The sequence below is a fragment of the Folsomia candida genome, unplaced genomic scaffold (assembly GCF_002217175.1).
Source record: "Folsomia candida strain VU population unplaced genomic scaffold, ASM221717v1 Fcan01_Sc013, whole genome shotgun sequence".
NCBI classification, from domain to species: domain Eukaryota; kingdom Metazoa; phylum Arthropoda; class Collembola; order Entomobryomorpha; family Isotomidae; genus Folsomia; species Folsomia candida.
In genome coordinates this window covers 4,551,016-4,570,397 of record NW_019091205.1, presented here as the reverse complement: position 1 = coordinate 4,570,397, position 19,382 = coordinate 4,551,016, and the positions used below count along the sequence as shown (strand labels likewise).

The 19,382-nt window shown below is 35.0% G+C and overlaps 1 protein-coding gene and 1 long non-coding RNA gene across 3 annotated transcripts; one reads left to right on the top strand and one right to left on the bottom strand.

Annotated features, from left to right (window-relative positions):
* Positions 1 to 466: 466 nt before the first annotated feature.
* On the bottom strand, positions 467 to 1,667 carry LOC110855616 (trypsin beta-like). Of its 2 annotated transcripts, XM_035856384.1 has the most exons (5): positions 1,583 to 1,667; positions 1,156 to 1,327; positions 938 to 1,091; positions 831 to 873; positions 467 to 739 (listed from the first exon to the last, which is right to left on the bottom strand). In XM_035856384.1, the coding sequence occupies exons 1-5, from the start codon at positions 1,635 to 1,637 to the stop codon at positions 672 to 674; spliced, it is 492 nt and encodes a 163-aa protein (XP_035712277.1). In that variant the 5' UTR covers positions 1,638 to 1,667; the 3' UTR covers positions 467 to 671. The 2 variants fall into 2 exon arrangements, with proteins under 2 accessions (XP_035712277.1, XP_035712278.1); XM_035856385.1 differs by lacking the exon at positions 831 to 873.
* A 15,204-nt stretch (positions 1,668 to 16,871) lies between these two features.
* LOC118437388 lies at positions 16,872 to 19,120 on the top strand. Its single transcript, XR_004836073.1, has 4 exons — positions 16,872 to 16,952; positions 17,597 to 17,715; positions 17,861 to 18,800; positions 18,896 to 19,120. It is a non-coding gene; the product is annotated as an uncharacterized LOC118437388 (long non-coding RNA).
* The last annotated feature ends 262 nt before the right edge of the window (positions 19,121 to 19,382 follow it).

Genomic DNA, 19,382 nt, shown 5'->3' with positions numbered 1-19,382 from the left:
TTATTTTGGACCAGTTTGGAGGAAAAAATTTTTTTGACCGGTGACGTCGTGAAATTAATGCTACAAAGCGGTGTAATAAGTCTGCAGGGTTAGAACTTCATCCACAGTAAGTAAGTGATGTGTACATATGTAGGTACATGTGTATGCAAGTTTCTGTATTCAACCACCTTCCGGCGTACAAAAAGGAAGAAATGGGGATTTTTAAGCGATTTTTCAATAATTTTCATTAGTTACGTATACATACCTATTAGGTATAAAATGATGAAATGTGATCAAACTTTTTGGTCAGACTTTTTTTCTATTGTTGGTTAAAAATACACGTCCATTTCTCTCGATGCTACATATGTACGCAAGGTGAGATTTCTTATTTTTATTCTTATTCTTAGATGATTTCTTATTTTTTCTCAGAGAAATTGAATTTGGTGACATCTTTGCATATTAACGAAGTTTATTTGCACCATAATGATTGCTTGTACAGTACGCCAATTTATTTGTGTAGAAGGATATGAACACCTCAACAAAATGTAATCCAAATTTACAAATACTTTCCATACGAAGTGCTTACGAACTACTTCAGAAGTTCGAAAAGTTTAAAATAAAATTTTGTATCGGACAATAACAAGAGTCCTTCAATCCTGCACATATTTACATAGTTAAACAATGCGACCGTCTTACTGCAAAATATTAGCCAGAATCCATAATCGATATTCCGTTAGTCGAATATTAACCACTGGTTGCCCTGAATGAAGGTCCAAAGACAAAAAATTATTTCTAGCTCATAAACTAAATAAGCATGCAAATAATAAGCAATGGGTTCTGCATCGGGGTACCTAGGGCACATTCATTGGGTGTCCAGTACGACACAATTCCAACCTGTATCCCGGGAATGCTGCTCACTAAATAATTACGTAAGTGTAGCTCAGTATAGAAGAAACACCTTAATTAGTGCGATGTCATTGACCCTAGTTACGTTATTCCATCCAATGTGAATAACAAATTCCGAAGCTGGTCTCACAACACCACCAGTGGTGATCGAATTTGATCCGGCAAGTACTGTCACCCAATCTGCAGTTCTTCCTTCCAAACACCAACTAAAAATTTTAAAAACATGATTCATCACACTTAATTCCATAAGAAACATTTATCCTGTTTTACGCGGAAGTTAGAACAGTCCAGGCAGAAATGAGGGTCCCACCACAAAAATGGATGCTCCCCAAACGAATGGAAACCATGTAGGGGAACTCTCCGTCGGCGGCATCAGTCCCGCCAACAATTAGCGGGCTGATATCATTCAACTGTTGCTCTGCTCCGGATTGCGTGGCCAGTGCTAAAATAAGTTAGTAAACCAGTTACTAATTCGTTAAGTATTGCCCAATAAGAGAAAATTTTTGTGCTAACCTAACTTAATCAAAAATTAAGACAGGCTAGTTATTTGCTAATTCTAAATAATTACTAATTTAATAATTTTAATTATGTGTACTGTCCCCTTAATTTACATATGTCGATATATTCCTAACCTTAATTAGTCTTATTACTGAGCAATTATATTTTTATTTCGGAAAATTTAAGCCAGCTTACATACCATGGCCATGGGTCAATTGAAGGACCAGTCCTACAATGAAAAATATGCACAACATTTTCGGTGTAGATGGTAAGACCGCACAAGTAAGAATGTAATACTGGACATTCAATCGTCTGACTTTATACCCGTGTTTAGTAGAATCTACTTTATGTGAACTACCCGGAAATCTGTCCGTCCGTTTATGGCACAATACAGTAAAAATGAGTAAAATTTACACAAGGTTGGGCAGAAATGAGGATGACATAACCAAAAGGTAAAATTTGTCCAACGTTTTGCAAATTTTGTCCAAACTTGTGTGAAATTTGACCAATGTTGGGTCAATTTTACTCATTTTTATTTAGAGTGTACTCATGAAGTACACTCTTAGCAACTTGGTAACAAAACCAAGAATTCTGTTGACACCAACCCTCGGTGTCAACCTCAACTCCACTAAATAGTGTCAAACCGTTGTGTAAAAGTGACACCGAGCGAAAAAAACGCGTTGACACGTTACCGGTTTCAGCGATATTCCGGCAATGGTGTCGAATTGACACGATGCGATGTTACCGCAGTAAGCAAGACTTGGGCTTAACACAAAATTGTGTCAGTTTTTTCCTTGTGTGCTCGGTTCTGCTTGGCGGCCATTGTCCTTCTTCTCCACAAAAACATCAACAAAGTGGATAAATTAATTGGTGTGTTCAATTAATTTCGAAAAAATTGTTTTTTTAAAACGTTTAAGAACTACTACCACTTTCTTGACTTTAGGTGAGTTAAAATCTGTAACATATATTAATTTTCCCTCATTTAATTAACATTATTTTACTGTGTGTATTTTTATTTTGAAAACTTATTGTTTCCAGCAAGCTAAAACTCAACGCTGAACCCAACGAGGGAACCGACGAGTAAGGATTTGTCCACCCGACAGCCTATTTAATTATGATTAAATCTCTTGTTGCCAAGCTCATTGAATTTTAAGATTTACGCATATTTTAGATCACCGTGTTAGATAAATGTAATCTTTTATCTATAAAAGTACATACGGTATGGAGAAAAAAAATATTATTTAATTTGTGCGAGTACAATAACTTGTTACTTGTGAATATGTTTGAAATACGTGATTAATTTTTTTAAGTGCTTAATATTTTTAAATGTAAAATAAAATATTTGTTGCTAAAAGTTATATTTCAGTTGTCACAATCCGGGGACGATTTGCCACCGGCTGGTGACATACATATATTAAAATGCACATATATCGTTACCTAGTAGTCTCAAAGCAACATAACTGAGCACAACCTCTAATCCGTTGGCGGTGTTGGCATTGTTACAACGGTATGTTGGGTCGACACCGCGACGGTGTGCAACATAATTGACACCACGTTATGTCGATTTGACACCAAACCGGTAGAGTCATATATAGACACCGGCATGGTGTCAATTCGGTGTCGTTTTTTCTGTGAGTGTATGCACATACCTAGTCTAAACTTAAAAAGTGATAGTAGAGTAGACGACTATTTTAGGTTAGTTTTAAGGAATTTCAAATTTCTTTTTATTCCATTGAAAAGCCAGTTAAATTTCACGTAGAAAACATGTATCAGACTTGAAAATATATTCTTCCTGTGACCATGAAAAATTGGTTACCAGAGGAGAAGCCTCTATCAAAAATACGCACGAAATTTATTGAAAAAGTGCATCATTGCCGGGTCAGAAATTTTTTTGTGACCCTGACACTTCGATGGGGCTCAGAACAGACCTTTTCCTCGACTTTAATCATGATTTGGCAGTGAAATCAATTTCGGTTCGAAAATACCAAGGACAAACTTAAATCGGAAATGAAGTCAGAAATAGATTTCGTCAGCCAGGTTTTCACGAATTTCTCTGCATTTTTGCTGTGGGGCCCTGCACAAAGGTCGGTGGCCTTCCACCCAATATGGACTGGTCGAGGGGGTGTTCCATCTTCCATCTGACGTCAATCAAGTATATTTTAAAACTATCTCCTCTCCATAATCGAGGAAATTGGACGGTTTTTGCCCAATTCCGCCGATTCCCGCCAAAACAATGAATGCAGCCCGATAAGATAACATTCGACCTCCTTTTCGTAATCAACTAACCCTAAGAATATTTAGCATAAATTCTGCTTCTTTTTTTGTGGAAATATGGTTCCGTCTTAAAGAAATTCCCATCGGTAAATAGAAAATTTTGTTTGTTTTTTTACCGTACCGCTGGGAGAGGGAGGTCGATTTATTGACCTTAGCTTATGTCTAGGAAATCTGTAGCGCGTGATGCTTTCTACTATAAAAGGCCTCCATCTTAGGATAATTTTTCCGTGCTCATCTCATTTCTAAAGTTGAAAGGTCATTTGTATGGCCAAAGTCTTCGGCGTCAGACAGAGATTTTATGCTAGTCTGGCGTTCAAAGCTTCGGACATCACTGTACTCCTCCTTGACCTTGGACAACCGGAACTTTTATGTCATAAATAGTCACAGTCCCGAGGGTTAATTTAATGGGTTGGGCAACCAGATCGTAGTTGTCCTTGAATTTCTACCCTATATCTAACATTGTGAATTTTTTGTCTCGCGTAAAAAGTGAAAACTTATTGTCGCGCGCGTGTGGTAAAGCTCCTCTAGCTTTTGACCTAGTGAAGTCAGGCAAATGAGGTTAACAACAATGATAGCCACTGAATGCAGGTACAAACTGCAACTTACATTTTAATTTTATGTTGACCGGGTCAAATACTACGCTCTACTATCACTTCTTATGGTTAGACTAGGTACACACATTTATGTATGCTTATATACATGCATATTTATATATAAATATGTATGTATGTAAAAGTCTTTAAGTTAAGCTTTCAGAAACGCCAGACACCTTATGAAAATTTAAGAACAGATGGAAGAAAATCAGCTTGAAAGTAGGTGCAGTCTATGGGCGGAATTTGACGCGAAATCTGAAGAAGAAAATGCAATCTGTAGCAAATAGCGGAATTGAATCATTAAAATTTTAACTGTATGGCAATCCAAACCCTTTTGTTCTAAACATATGCAATTTTTTTGAAATTGCATTAACTGTGTATAAAGTTCTGATCATTTTATTGCATCAGTCCGCGACGTTAGTGGACATTCTTTATGTATACATACTTAAAGATTTTTAAGTTTTTAAACGTACCAAAATATGCGAAGCATAAGATTTTTTCCACTTTTCGCTATGTCCTTACTTAAATATGTAGGTTTGTGTTAATCATTTCAATTTTAACCTTTCATTTTAAATGGCCTAGAACTTTACAGTATTGCAAGTACGTTTTGTGTAATCACTCATCTTAAATATGTACTTGTCCAAGAGCTACATATATATTTATCTATTTGCCAGTAAAGACTACTTACTTTGTTACACGTGTTAACCTGAATTCCGTAACCCTGACATATTAATTTATTTGATAACGCTAATCTTAACGGGATTAAGCTTTTATGAGTATCAATTACTAATCGTACATATTTTATTGCACTCAGATTTTGCCTAATACCACTTCAATTAAACTGAAATTGGCTTTGAATGCACGACTAACCTATGCTAACCTCTTTTGTGTTTGCATAATCCTGTGTAAATAATAAATAGCTTTGTAGTATCAATTGAATAGGTGCATGCGCTTGGATTCTGCAACACAAATACAATTATTTAGCGTTAACGTTATACACGCTAATTGCTGATTTGCCAATAATCCAACTATTCAAAAAAAAATCCAGGGATTTGCAAACTTATGCTACAAGTGGCTAAATGACGTAATGTTTATGCTACAAACCTGAAATTATATACTTTACTTACAATTCGAGGTCTGCATTTTACAGTTTGGTAGCAAAGTCTAATCCCAAATAAACTCTGTAATTATAAGATTAATTAACCCTAACATCATGGTTGACAAAGAGAGGTGAATTAAATATGTACATATCTATTTAGGTACCGGGAAGGATTTCGCAAGAAAGGTGTAAACAATCTGTGTATTATTTATATTTTTTAGCACTTTGCATTGTAAATTATGCATAAAGTACTGATTCGCCAGTTGAATAAATTGACCAGATTATGTATGCAGAATGCGAAAATCCAAACGAATCCAAACGAATATAAATATGTAGCGTCAGAGCGATTCCAGTTTACTTTAACGTTTCTCCATATATGACCTCGTCCTCACGATCATAATGTCAAAAATATTATCGTCGTTGAACTCGCGGTGAAATTTCTTGAAAAAATGAAAATGAAAATGACACCACATATGAAAATTAAGCTTACAAGGGAACCTTACGTACTGTCACCTCTCGATTTCCTTCCAAATAGCCTTAATCGACAGATAATTTAGTGAAACTAAAACTTTGTCATAGAACATGCGGTGCAAAATCGCGTTTTCGCGAAATATTTGGCGAGAGCTGCACCAAAACATGCCATTTGCCCAATGCTTTTAACACAGCCAGTAGCCTTTTCAATGATGAAATGAACTTTATAGAAACTTAATAAATTATATTTGTACCTGTCCGCGTAATTTCAAACACATCACGAATATGCAAAAAATTTTCCAAAGATTTGCAAATTTTTTGCAAATTGACAAAATCTGAAAAATTTCGCAAATCCAAATTTCTTCGTTTCTTTAAACTCAACAAAATTTATCAGTTTAATTGATACAAAACATATTTTTCTTATTGCAAAAATTTGCAAAAATTTGCAAAAACTGAACTTCTCAATTTGACATGAAAAATTGAAGTTTACAATTTTTAAATTTTGCTTTTTATAGAAACTTAAAAATTGTCATATTTGTAGGTATGAGCTAATAAAGGAAAAGCTAATTTGTTGAACAATTAAAACATGCCAACATTGCAAAAAATTCTACAAATTGAATTAAAAAATTGCACACACTGTAGTTTTTGCAACTTGCAAAAATAAATACGCACGTAATTTCGAAAAATACGTAAAAATAGACTAGCATTGTTTATTTAACCATTTAAAGAGGACAAGTAAAAGTCATGATGTCCATAATTCGTGTCACCACGCGACGGTAGAGTTACTTTAATTCGTGAGGGAGCTTTATCTCTAAGGGATCATTGTTCGTAACAAAAAATGACAGTCAAATATGTTACTCCGTGACAACTTTTTCAAAAAAAAATTTAATTTTTAGCCCGACCCAAGGCTTATGTACCCGTGTTGTCCATCTGTACGATGATAACTTTTTTTTAAATTATCAGATCGACTTTCCGATATTTTCCACAGATACATATAGACAATCCAAATACACAACTCGGGTTCGAAGACTGGTTCGATCGGTCAAGTGGTTGGCCGGTGAGGGTCAAGGGTGACGAAAATTCAAAATTTGTATGAAAGTTGCTAATGATTTGCAATGGAAGAATATGACGTGGAATTGAATAGATTTTTATCCTGAGGTAACCTACCCTATGAGGTAAATGCTAATCGTAAGTTATTATTCGACTCCATACTAAATTTCAGTTGATTATATAAATTTTTAGAAATCGGTATGAACCACCCCCTAGTGTCCCTCTGGCCAATTTTTGTTCATATTTAACTTCCTATTATTTCATGAGAAGGCAGTAAGGATCTCTGGTCCTAATTTCACCTTTCCATGTCAATTCCTGAAAATCGGTAGGGGTCACCCCATAAGGTCCCTCAAGATGAAAATTTTTCGAATTTGAGTTCACACCCTTCCTTTAGGACCCATTTACTCCTCTGCACCAAATTTCAGCTTTCTACGACAATTTCGAAATTTTGGTGCATAATTCCCAACCCACCCAGATGACCCCTACGGGTCAACCAGTGGACCGATTTTGCCCATCTTCGAACTCGGTTCCTAACTTTGTCCAATATGCATCTGGTAAAAATTTCAAGTCAATCGGCCAACTCGTTCCAGAGTTGTCGAAAGACAGACGGACGGACATGACAATTACATAAGCCCTGGTTCGGGCTAAAACAAACGTCTACGTCACGAATTAAGGTAAGGTTTTCTGTGGCAACATATGTCGTCGTCACGGGTTATGGAGCGGATTTTGACGATGACATATGCCTTTGTCATGAATTATGGACAAGTCGCCAAAGCGACATATACCACTTTAACAGATTAAATGGTTAACTTATTTTCATGACAAGTTGCAAAGTTCAGCTTTTGCAAATTTTTGCAAATTTTTTGCAATACGAAAAACATATTTTATATCAGTAAAACTAATAAATTTGTCGAATTGAAACAAACGAAGAAATTCGGATTTGCGAAATTTTTCAGATTTTCTCAATTTGCAAAAAATTTGCAAATCTTTGGAAATTTTTTTGTATATTCGTGATGTGTCTGAAATTACGCGGACAGGTACAAATATAATTTATTAAGTTTCTATATAGTTCATTTCATCATTGAAAAGGCTACTGGCTGTGTTAAAAGCATTGGGCAAATGGCATGTTTTGGTGCAGCTCTCGCCAAATATTTCGCGAAAACGCGATTTTGCACTGCATGTTATATGACAAAGTTTTAGTTGCACTAAATTATCTATCGATTAAGGCTATTTGGAAGGAAATCGAGAGGTGACAGTACTTAAGGTTCCCTTGTAAGTATAAAATTGTATTTCTCCAGTTTATTAAGTAGCGTCAGCTACTTATTGTGATCGTTTTGTCCGTCCGTCCGTGCGTCTGTCGGTCTGTGGGGATGTGGGTCAAAATTAAATTTATCTAACAAGGGAACCTTAAGTACTGTCACCTCTCGATTTCCTTCGGAATAGCCTTAATCGACAGATAATTAAGTGAAACAAAAACTTTGTCATAGAACATGCGGTGCAAAATCGCATTTTCGCGAAATATTTGGCGAGAGCTGCACCAAAACATGCCATTTGCCCAATGCTTTTAACACAGCCAGTAGCCTTTTCAATGATGAAATGAACTATATAGAAACTTAATAAATTATATTTGTACCTGTCCGCGTAATTTCAGACACATCACGAATATACAAAAAAATTTCCAAAGATTTGCAAATTTTTTGCAAATTGAGAAAATCTGAAAAATTTCGCAAATCCGAATTTCTTCGTTTGTTTCAATTCGACAAATTTATTAGTTTTACTGATATAAAATATACTTTTGTCATTGCAAAAAATTTGCACACATTTTCCAAAAATTGAACTTCGCAATTTTTCATGAAAATAAATTAAATAATCTATTTTTACGTGGTTTTCGTAATTATTTGTGGTATTTATTTTTACAAATTGCAAAAACTTGGTGCAATTTTATAGTTCAATATGTAGAATTTTTTGCAATGTTAGCATGTTTTAATTGTTCAACAAATTAACTTTTTTTATTCGCTCATACCAGCATATATGATAATTCTTAAGTTTCTATAAAAAGCAGAATTTAAAAATTGTAAACTTCAATCTTTTGCAAATTTTTGTAATTTTTTGGCAATCAGAAAAGTATACTTTATATCAGTTAAACTGATAAATTTGTTGAATTTAAAAAAAACGAAGAAATTCAAATTTGCGGATATTTGCATTTTTGCAATGTGCAAAAAATTTGCGAATCTTTGCATCATTTTTTGCATATTCGTGATCGGGCTGAAATTACGCGGACAGGTACAAATATAATTTATTGAGATTCTATAAAGTTCATTTCATCATTCGAAAGGCTGGTGGCTATGTTAAAAGCATTGGGCAAATGGCAGGTTTTGGTGCAGCTCTCGCCAAATATTTCGCGAAAACGCGATTTTGCACCGCATGTTCTATGACAAAGTTTTTGTTTCACTAAATTATCTGTCGAATAAGGCTATTCCGAAGGAAATCGAGAGGTGACAGTACTTAAGGTTCCCTTGTCAGAAGTACTTCTAGTACTGGACGTTGCGGATCCGAAAAGGGCCATACATGGTGCGTATTACACCTAAGTTTTGAATTTTTAACCCAAGCCGTTGTGGAGAAAAGACGAGAACAAAAATCCCGTCGCTCACGAAAACGCTCACGGCGAATTTTCAGTAAAAAATCCAAACTTTCGAAGGGTGCCATTTTACGCCAAAAAATGCCAAAATTATTTCATCTCCCTTACAGTCCACACCTGGTCGCTAGTGACTAGTGTATATTTCGACATTTTCAAAAAAACCTCAGGTGGAGCAGATTTCGACGATTGATGAGGTGAAAACAGCGTTTTTGACCTTTTTTCGAAAACCATTTATAAAATCGAGATAGTGTTTGAAATTTAGCGGACCAAGTGTGTTTACTGTTTACTCTTTACTGAAGTTTATTAAAATGTGTTAATCTCGCAGGCGACAACATTTAAAAGTACTAGCAAGTACCTCAAAATTGTTACCGGATCCTGGCGAGGCCGATTACTTTTCTCCCCCCCCTCGTATAAGGCAGGTATTCTATATATACCGTGATATCCGATCTATTGTAAACACTGCTTGAAATTTATAGAGGATACTGTAACGTTTAAACCTGACGATGAGTTCCTTTCCATAGCTTTCGACAATAAAAAGAATGCTGAGGTAGATTAATGCACGAATACGTGGAACAATAAATTACAAATTACAATCACATTATTTTAACATGTGATAATAACAAAGAGAAAATTGTTCGTTATATCGTCATAACACAGTGACGAAGCAAAAATCTGTAAAAAAATAGGGTTTCTATGGTTTCAGAGAACACTTCAAAAATTTGCTGGGAGAACACTTCGAAATTCTTGTAAGAAATTCCAGGTATGCCAAATGGACCGCGCTTATCAACTCAAGATCATTCTCAACACAAGATCATATTCACCCTTATAAAATTACGCCATCACACAAGTAAACAATCCACTAACTTTTATCAGCAAAATCCACATGCTAAAAATAAGGTCACCCTCCTGAAAAGTTTCTGCACTCTCGATTTTATATTAAGCAAACTTATCTTACTAAAACATGTTAATTGCAGAGTAACCTTAACTTCATCAGGAGTACATAAACTTTACTCTAGATGTATGTGCGCCGATAGTTGTGTATACACATGCCGATTTATGAGATTCAGAAATATTTATATCCAGCCAACATAATGAGAAAATATATTACTCATATTCTCATTACTTTATATGCAATTTATACGGTACAAACACAAGTTACAATTTAGAGTTTGACTGTATCGTATTTTATTAAAATCCGTAAAAATTTCCGTAAAAAATATGGCAGATTAGGTAATGTAATCCTGTAAATATTTTTCATCTGGTTATTGAGATATTTGTGACATGCCAAGCCCATTATTGCATGTTCCAACTAATCACGAATATCGTGAAATTGCTTATGTTTAAACCCGTTTCCTTGTTCTGCGAAATGTTAAACTTCAAAATACCTTGGGTAGTAGTCGACTGTTAACTAATATTGCGCGTGCTTTGAGATTTTGAGAGAGATTACTTTCCTGTGATTGTAATTCGATTGTTGACCATTAAAATTACAATCACAAAAACAATAACAACAAAATTTTCCCAACCCAACCTCTATAGTAAAAGTAAATAATTTCTGATGCGTCGATTTTTAAAAACGTACGAATGTTACTTGTAATTATGTTAGATGCAAATAATATGTATAAATTTCTATATCACTGCTATTAAATGGAGAGGGTACAAGGGATTTGGTGAAAGTGAAGTTTAACTAATTATAGAGAAGAGCCAATTCCTATATGCCCCCTAGATTTAATATTGATGAATTCTTTAGCAGATGGTAAATCAAGCTTCTCTTTTCAAGTTTAGTTAGTTTCAAACAAAACTTTATCCCGACTTACACCATGTATAGTGTGAAACTCAAGATAATATCATTCAACTTACACCTGTCAAAGACCTGATTACTAACTTTTCTGGTTACTGTAGTCCTACAGATTAAAGTAGGCTGATAAACATCAGGTAATATTACTAATCCTAAGCTTAATGCCTCTAATAGTCTGTGTACTTCTATAAAATTTAATTCTATTTCTTGCCTTGCGGTAATCGCATTCGGGCATCGAGGAAATGGTTTATCGTTTTCGGATTCTGGACATACATGTAAGATGGCCTGAATCGGATCTGGTAGGGCTTTAACGTGCAACAGTATGCGGGTTTTTAGTTTGAACTGTTGTGTCTCAACTTCCCCTTCTTCCATATATTCAACTGGCGATTTTGCAACTTGAAACATTGAGAAAACATTAATTTACTAGCCTATAAGCCCGTCTTTAAGACGGGCCACATTTCAAATTTTAAACGAACATTTTGTGTAAAAAGTATTTTTATTACGTTGCTAAGGAAATTTTTTTATGTTGCTAAGGAAATTTTTGTACGTTGCTAAGGAAATTTTTTTACGTTGCTAAGGAAATTTTTGTATGTTGCTAAGGAAACTTTTTTATGTTGGTAAGGAAATTTTTTTACGTTCCTAAGGAAATTTTTTTTATGTTGCCAAGGAAATTTTTTTACGTTGCTAAAATTTTTTTTATGTTGCTAAGGAAGTTTTTGTTACGTTCCTAAGGAAATTTTTTTGCGTTCCTAAGCAAATTTTTTTACGTTGCTAAGCAAATATTTTTATGTTGCTAAGGAAATTTTTGTGTTTCTAAGAAATTTTTTTACGTTGCATAATCATATTCATAACCATATTCATAATCATATTCATAATCATATTCATAATCATATTCATAACCATATTCATAATCATATTCATAATCATATTCATAATCATATCCATAATCATATTCATAATCATATTCATAATCATATTCATAATCATATCCATAATCATATTCATAATCATATTCATAATTTTTGTATGTTTCTAAGAAATTTTTTTACGTTGCATAATCATATTCATAACCATATTCATAATCATATCCATAATCATGTTCATAATAATATTCATAATCATATCCATAATCATATTCATAATCATATTCATAATCATATCCATAATCATATTCATAACTAGAGTTGCCGCGGGTAGCGAAAATGCTACCCGTTACCCGACCCGCTACCCGCTGCCTAACTACCCGTACCCGCACGGGTACCCGTTGCCCGTTACCCGTTATGAGGATTAAATTAAAAACTAAACAGCCTCATTAATCAATCGGATTTAATCAATTATTTGCTTGTTTGGGTTGTGGAGTAGTTTGAGATAATGCTGTACGAGTAACGAATGTCATAATTTGCTGGATCTCATTAGATGTTTCTGAAACCAAACTTTTTTGGCCTACAATGTAACCTTTTTCAAGCCTGTACCGGGATTTCTGAGCGAATTATATCCAAAAAATCGGGCCAAAAATGAGGAATTATCACTTCTTGAATTACACCGTTTCAAAGAAAACTATTGGGGGAAGAGTTCGAAGTCTACCATGTTGTCGACCAGTGTAGGAAAAAGATGCAGAACCTTAACTTAAAAATTGAACTCTGCAGCCAACATTGTTGTTCAAAGTTGACATTCAACGGATATTTAGTATCACGTGATTCCTAATTTTTGGCTTGACTTTTAGATATACTCGTTAGACAATTTTGGTGTATCTTAAAAAAGGTTCACTTTTAGTTTCATTTTTTGAAATTTTGATTTAAATGAAGTTTTCATGATTTTTTAAATGCATTAAAAAAATCGTCTACAAATAAAATTTTTGCTTTCAATCGAATACAGGTTTTTTATACCTTCAAAGCACAAATTAAAATCTCACCAGTCGAGTCTTACATAAATACACCCAAATACAAGTCAAATTATTGCCGATGTTTTAGAGCAGGCAAATTATGCTTGAGAAACAATAATTTCTCCGCATTTTCGGGATGTGAAAAGGCCACCGTAGGCTTTCGTGGGTTCCGAAAAGACACGCTTGCCATAAGCGTTAGTTGCTTGGAAATGTAAAATGACAAATTTTGAAATGGAAAAATAATAAATTGACGCTTTTGTTGGTAAATAGACTAATTTGCTGCTGACTTTTTTTATGAACTGATTTATGTGGAAAATTAAATAAAAATTGAAATACCCGTTACCCGTGCGGGTAGTTCTCGCTACCCGCAGATAACGGGTACCCGCAAGAATCGTGCGGGTATGCGGGTAACGGGTACCCGACCCGTTACCCGCGGCAACCCTATTCATAACCATATTCATAATCATATTCATAATCATATTCATAATCATATCCATAATCATATTCATAATCATATTCATAATCATATTCATAATCATATCCATAATCATATTCATAATTTTTGTATGTTTCTAAGAAATTTTTTTACGTTGCATAATCATATTCATAATAATATTCATAATCATATCCATAATCATATTCATAATCATATTCATAATCATATCCATAATCATATTCATAATCATATCCATAATCATATTCATAATTTTTGTATGTTTCTAAGAAATTTTTTTACGTTGCATAATCATATCCATAATCATATCCATAATCATATTCATAATCATACTCATAACCATAATCCGAAATCTTATCTGTTCCCTGATTGGGTCACCCAGAAAGCCGGGAACCAATCAGAATGCAGGGATGTCACGGAAAATTTCACGGGACGGACTTTTCGAAATTATAATATAGATTACTGATTATTTTTCATCTATTTTATATGTATTTTCTCATGGAGGAAAAAAATCAAAATTCTTGCCTCGTATCTTTGAACATAAACCTATTTTTGGGTGCATTAAAATCTTAATATTGTAAAAAACAAAAGGCGATGATGAAGTTTCAAAATCGCCAGTTGAACATATGGGAGAAGGGAAAGTTGAGACACAACAGTTCAAACTCAAAACCCGCATGTTTTTGCACCTTAAGCATAAATGTGAAAAGATATGGGAAGTGAAAATTTGCTTGAATGCAGTTTTAACCTCGTGCCAGGTCACGGAAGATGAGACGGGGGAAAGAATTATTGGCTGTCAAGTCGTGTAAGGTTGAGAAAAGGTGGGGCGTGTCCCGGCAGGCATAGCCATGGGAGTGGCTAGTAAAATTTTCGTACATGGTGCGAAATAGTTAGTCAAGATGGATAGGAGAAAGATTGGAGTGGGGCAAAGACGCGAGCAGGGGGAAATGAAGAATAAACGGTTCATTAATGATAAAGGGTTTATGCCTATATTAATAGAACTGCAATAGATTGATGTGCGGGTGTGGTTCAGTGGGGTTTGCACCTATTCACGAGTCCCAAGTAAGAAATCGGGTTTTCATACCTGCTCCCGCTTTCCCCTTTCGTCGAAAAATAAGCCCAAATTTACATGTCTACATAAACCTACAAATTCATCAGCAGGTTTCCCTAACATGCGCATTTTGTATTTAATTTTAAAAGCGTACTAACGTTACTTGTAATTACGTTGGACGCAAACATTGCACGTTACTATATCACAGCAGAATATTCTCAACCCCGGTGAAGGGTAAATATTGTGGAAAGCAGGGGGATCGTGAGAATCCAAGAGTCACCAGTTAAAATACGAGGTTGTATGTATGTGGATTAATTTTCGACGCGCAGAGAACTTATTGAACAAGATGTTTCTTGTTTGATGGTGGAAAGTACAGTCCATGAGTTCGTAGTGGTATATGAGCTTACTTTCTCCGTCTAGAGAAGGTAGCCTTAAATTTACATACACATAATATTCTATTGATCGATTCTCTTAACGGTGATCAGTACACGTTGTAACGGAGTATTTTGGATGATTGAAGAAGTGGCACAAGGTCTCTTAGGGTAGTATTCAAAGGAACAAGATGATGATTTATCTGTGCATGGAAATCTTTGTCCTACCTTTTCTAGAAGCTGTTATGGGGATGGTCATAAGTGGTTCTTGCCATGTTCATATCTTACGTCCCGGAATGTGGGTGCGGTTCGCTAGGGGATCGTTAGAGTCACAAGAGTCACCAGTTAATATTTCCGGTTATTATCCCTCTATTCCATCGTCTGCTTGATGACATACGCAAACAGAAATAGAGACGATCAAAAGGGACATGTCGGACAGAGAAGTATTTATTCTCCGACACAATTCCCACAATTTCTCCCTCGGGAGAAAGTATTTTACATGAGTATATGTTCATTACCCTTCTGAGGAAGGAGTTTGTTTGTATGTTTGTGTATATAAATTACAGGCCCGTAGAGGCCCATAAAGCTTCGTGGATTTTCTCTACGTGTTTGTAAATTTTTCTCCTCGGTGTAGACATAAAGTGGAAAGGAAGCAGTTCTCCAGAAAACAATTCATTTTATCTCTGCTTCTGGAATCGGTAATTTCCAGTAGCCGTTTTGATACTCCAGTTTAGTCAGGAATTTAGCATCACGTAAAGAATCCAAAACATATATGTATCCTAAATATTCATAAATCCTAGATAATCTGGTCGCTACACCTCCAGACCTCCATCCATCCATGGTCAGAAGTGTGCTGGAGACATTATCGTTGAAGAAGATTAACGACCTGAAAGGTCCGGGATCAGTGTACGGCTTGAAATTTGCGGTATTGCATGAGGACATCGTTTTGGGATTGTGCATGTATAACGTGCTGGCAATGTGATGTAGACCTCTCAATATGTAAGAAATTTTTCGTTCAGTTGACATAATTTCTCTGAAGCCTGATGTGCCCTGAATGTTTCCCAGAAGTCAAGCGCGGTTCCATGGTTCTGGGTGCATCAGTAAGACTTAGTAAAGTTTGCTCAATCTAGAATTCAGAGTGTATATATTTACTTCTAAAATGGGAACATTATTTTTAAGATGGTAGCCCAAACTAGGGTGGAAGAATATCTCGGCCCAATATATCTACATACATACTTGGACAATGAGTTTATGTTTGCGGGGTTCTTAAGTACATACATATGTAGAAAGCGAGTTATATATACAAGGAAATTCCTTTAGTTTGTCGAATAATTCACGTATTGTGGGGGCATGTTGGTGTCGAGACTCATTTCGGACTGACTTAACTATTTTATGCATGTGAATAAGAAAATTTGTATGACATCGTTGGTGTACAGCCCCAACTAATAAAAGTATCCTTACATACACCCGTCTATAGATCGTTCTTACAAGATTCATTGCAGGAAGTTCATACGAATATTTGCATCATCAAACCAGGAGCTTGAGAAATACATAATAATCAAAATAATCAAACCAGTAATTTACGCGACCAACTCATCCCAAAAAGGGGTGATCAAAGGGCCACCCTTTCCCTTTTCGTGAATTATGTGGTTACATACGTACTTAATTGGGTTTTCTGAAAGGGTTCTCATTTAGGGAGCATTTGTTACTCTTGGTCGTCTCCATGGGAACGACTTCTTTTTCAGCGTCACAGACCCTTTGAGATCAACTCTTTGTCCGTTTTATCCCGCATTGCCAATTCACCCTCTCCCTACGAAGGGAGAGGGTTTAATCTAAACGGAGTGCATTAAAGAAAATTGTTAATACGCAAACTATATTTTACCAGAGGAAATATGTAAGTATTGATTAAATTAGCAATACATAAGTTCTACTACATATAAATAAAACGTGCAAGTAAATATTTTATGCATGCTAAAAATCTGGTAGAGTTGTATACCTTATTTATAATTAATTTGATTATAATTTCCTGCCGGATTGGTACTAAATCGTTTGTTTTTAAGTGGTAAATTTTTAACCACTAATAAATCATTACGTGCAATGCTCGTTATAACCAGTCGCTGTAGGGTCATGCATTTCCTCCGGCCATAAGCAATTTAACATTAGTTTTTTTACGAGTGTATGTACATACATTAAACAACACGTCCTGCTATTGAAAATAGAGTAAGTACACATATTGTCATTCAAGGGGCAATATGCGCTACATGATTTTTTGCCGTTTTAAATATTACGATTATGTGTTACATGATGTAGCACATAATGCACCTACATAGATGTGAATACAATTAAAATTATATATTTGCCAGCCCGGAAAGATTTTTTTGCATAATTTTGATAGCGAAATTGATTTTGATATTAGTGTATTTGCTATTTGTTCACCAATTTAATTAGTCAATGAAATGCAAAAATAAATTTAAAAATATGTTTTTCAGAATTTATAGCGGTAGCTTTCAATGAAAAAAAATTATACTTTTTTTACAGCGATCCGGTGAGAGAACCACCATTGGAAAAAATACATAAGAAAATCCTCCCGTTATAAGAAATCAGCAACCCGAATATGAATGTCCACTTCAACACGTGAGTGCTCTAATTTCATTGAGGTAAGTGGATCGTTAATTTGAAGCTCGAAATTTATAAATGGCGTAGTAAATCGGACAATTCTTAAGCTTTGACCACCTATCTATGATATTTAGCACTTGGAAGATCCGTTTTATTTACTACGAACATGACTTTTTTAAACTACAGATCTAAAAACTTATCAGCCACATCGCCATCTAAAGCAGGACTTGACCACCCGAATCACACTTGTATCCCAAACATACGAGTACACATATGTACGTTCGTACACGCAATGGACGACGACGAGAGACCCTGATTAAATACATATGTATGTCGCCACCTCAAAATTCCATAAGTAACCATACCTCAACAAAATCCAGACACATTGATTCATAGGTACGCATATTTTGTAAGATTCAGATGTCAACGAAATCCATGCAACGTGACTTTAAACTTTTGGGTCATTCCTAATTCAGTTCAGGGATTTTATCCCAATCTCATTTCTTTAGCTTCCACTTAACACTGTGCATTGCAATTTTTTGAATTTTACTATAGCTCATACTTTACTAAAAATTCTGTTGTTTTATGAAGAGACACTTATCGTAACATAATATCTTACTTTTGAGACATTTCGAACCGGTCAGGTACATAATTACACCAATTATTGTATGCACAATCGAATGTGTTTCACGTTTTAAAATGGGATCACCGTGGTTAATTGAGGAATGTTAAACTACCTACACTCTTAGCAACTTGGTAACAAAACCAAGAATTTCGTTAACACCAACCGTCGGTGTCAACCTCAATTCCACTAAACAGTGTCAAACCGTTGTGTAAAAATGACACTGAGCAAAAACAACGCGTCGACACGCTACTGGTATCAGCGATATTCCTGCAATAGTGTCGAATTGACACGGTGCGATGTTACCGCAGTAAGCAAGACTTCGACTCAACACAAAATTGTGTCAGTCTCTTCCTCGTGTTGGCATGGTTCTGCTTGGCGGCCGTTTTTCGTCATCCACAAAAACGTCAACAAAATGGATAAATTAATTATTTTGTTCAATAGATTTCGAGGGAAAAATTTGTTTTTATATATTTATGGACTACTTCCAATTTCGTGACTCAGGTGAGTTAAAATCTGTAAGATATATTAATTTTCCCTTATTTAACTAAAATTATTTTACTGTGTGCATATTTATTTTGAAAACTTATTGTTTCCAGTACAGCTAAAATTCGACGCTGGACACAACGTGGGAGCCAAAAGTGACGAATAAGGATTTGTCCAACCGGCAACCTATTTAATTATTATTAAATATCTTGTTATTAGTTCATTTAACTGAAAGATTTACTCATATTTTAGATCATCACCGTGCTAAAAACATATAAGCTTTTTCTGTAAAAGTGCATAAGGTATGAAGCAAAAATTACTATTTGATTTGTGCGAGTGTAATAATTTGTTACTTGTGAATGTTTGAAATACGTGATTAATTTTTTTAAGTTCTTAATATTATTGAATGTAAAATAAAATACTTGTTACTAAAAGTTGTACTTAAGTTGTCACAATCCGGGGACCAGGTGTCACCAGGTGGTGACATGCATATATTAAAATGCACATATAATGTTACCTAGCAGTGTCGAACCAACATAACTGAGCACAGCCTCTTTTTCATTCGCGGTGTTGGCATTGTCACAACGGCATGTTGGGTTG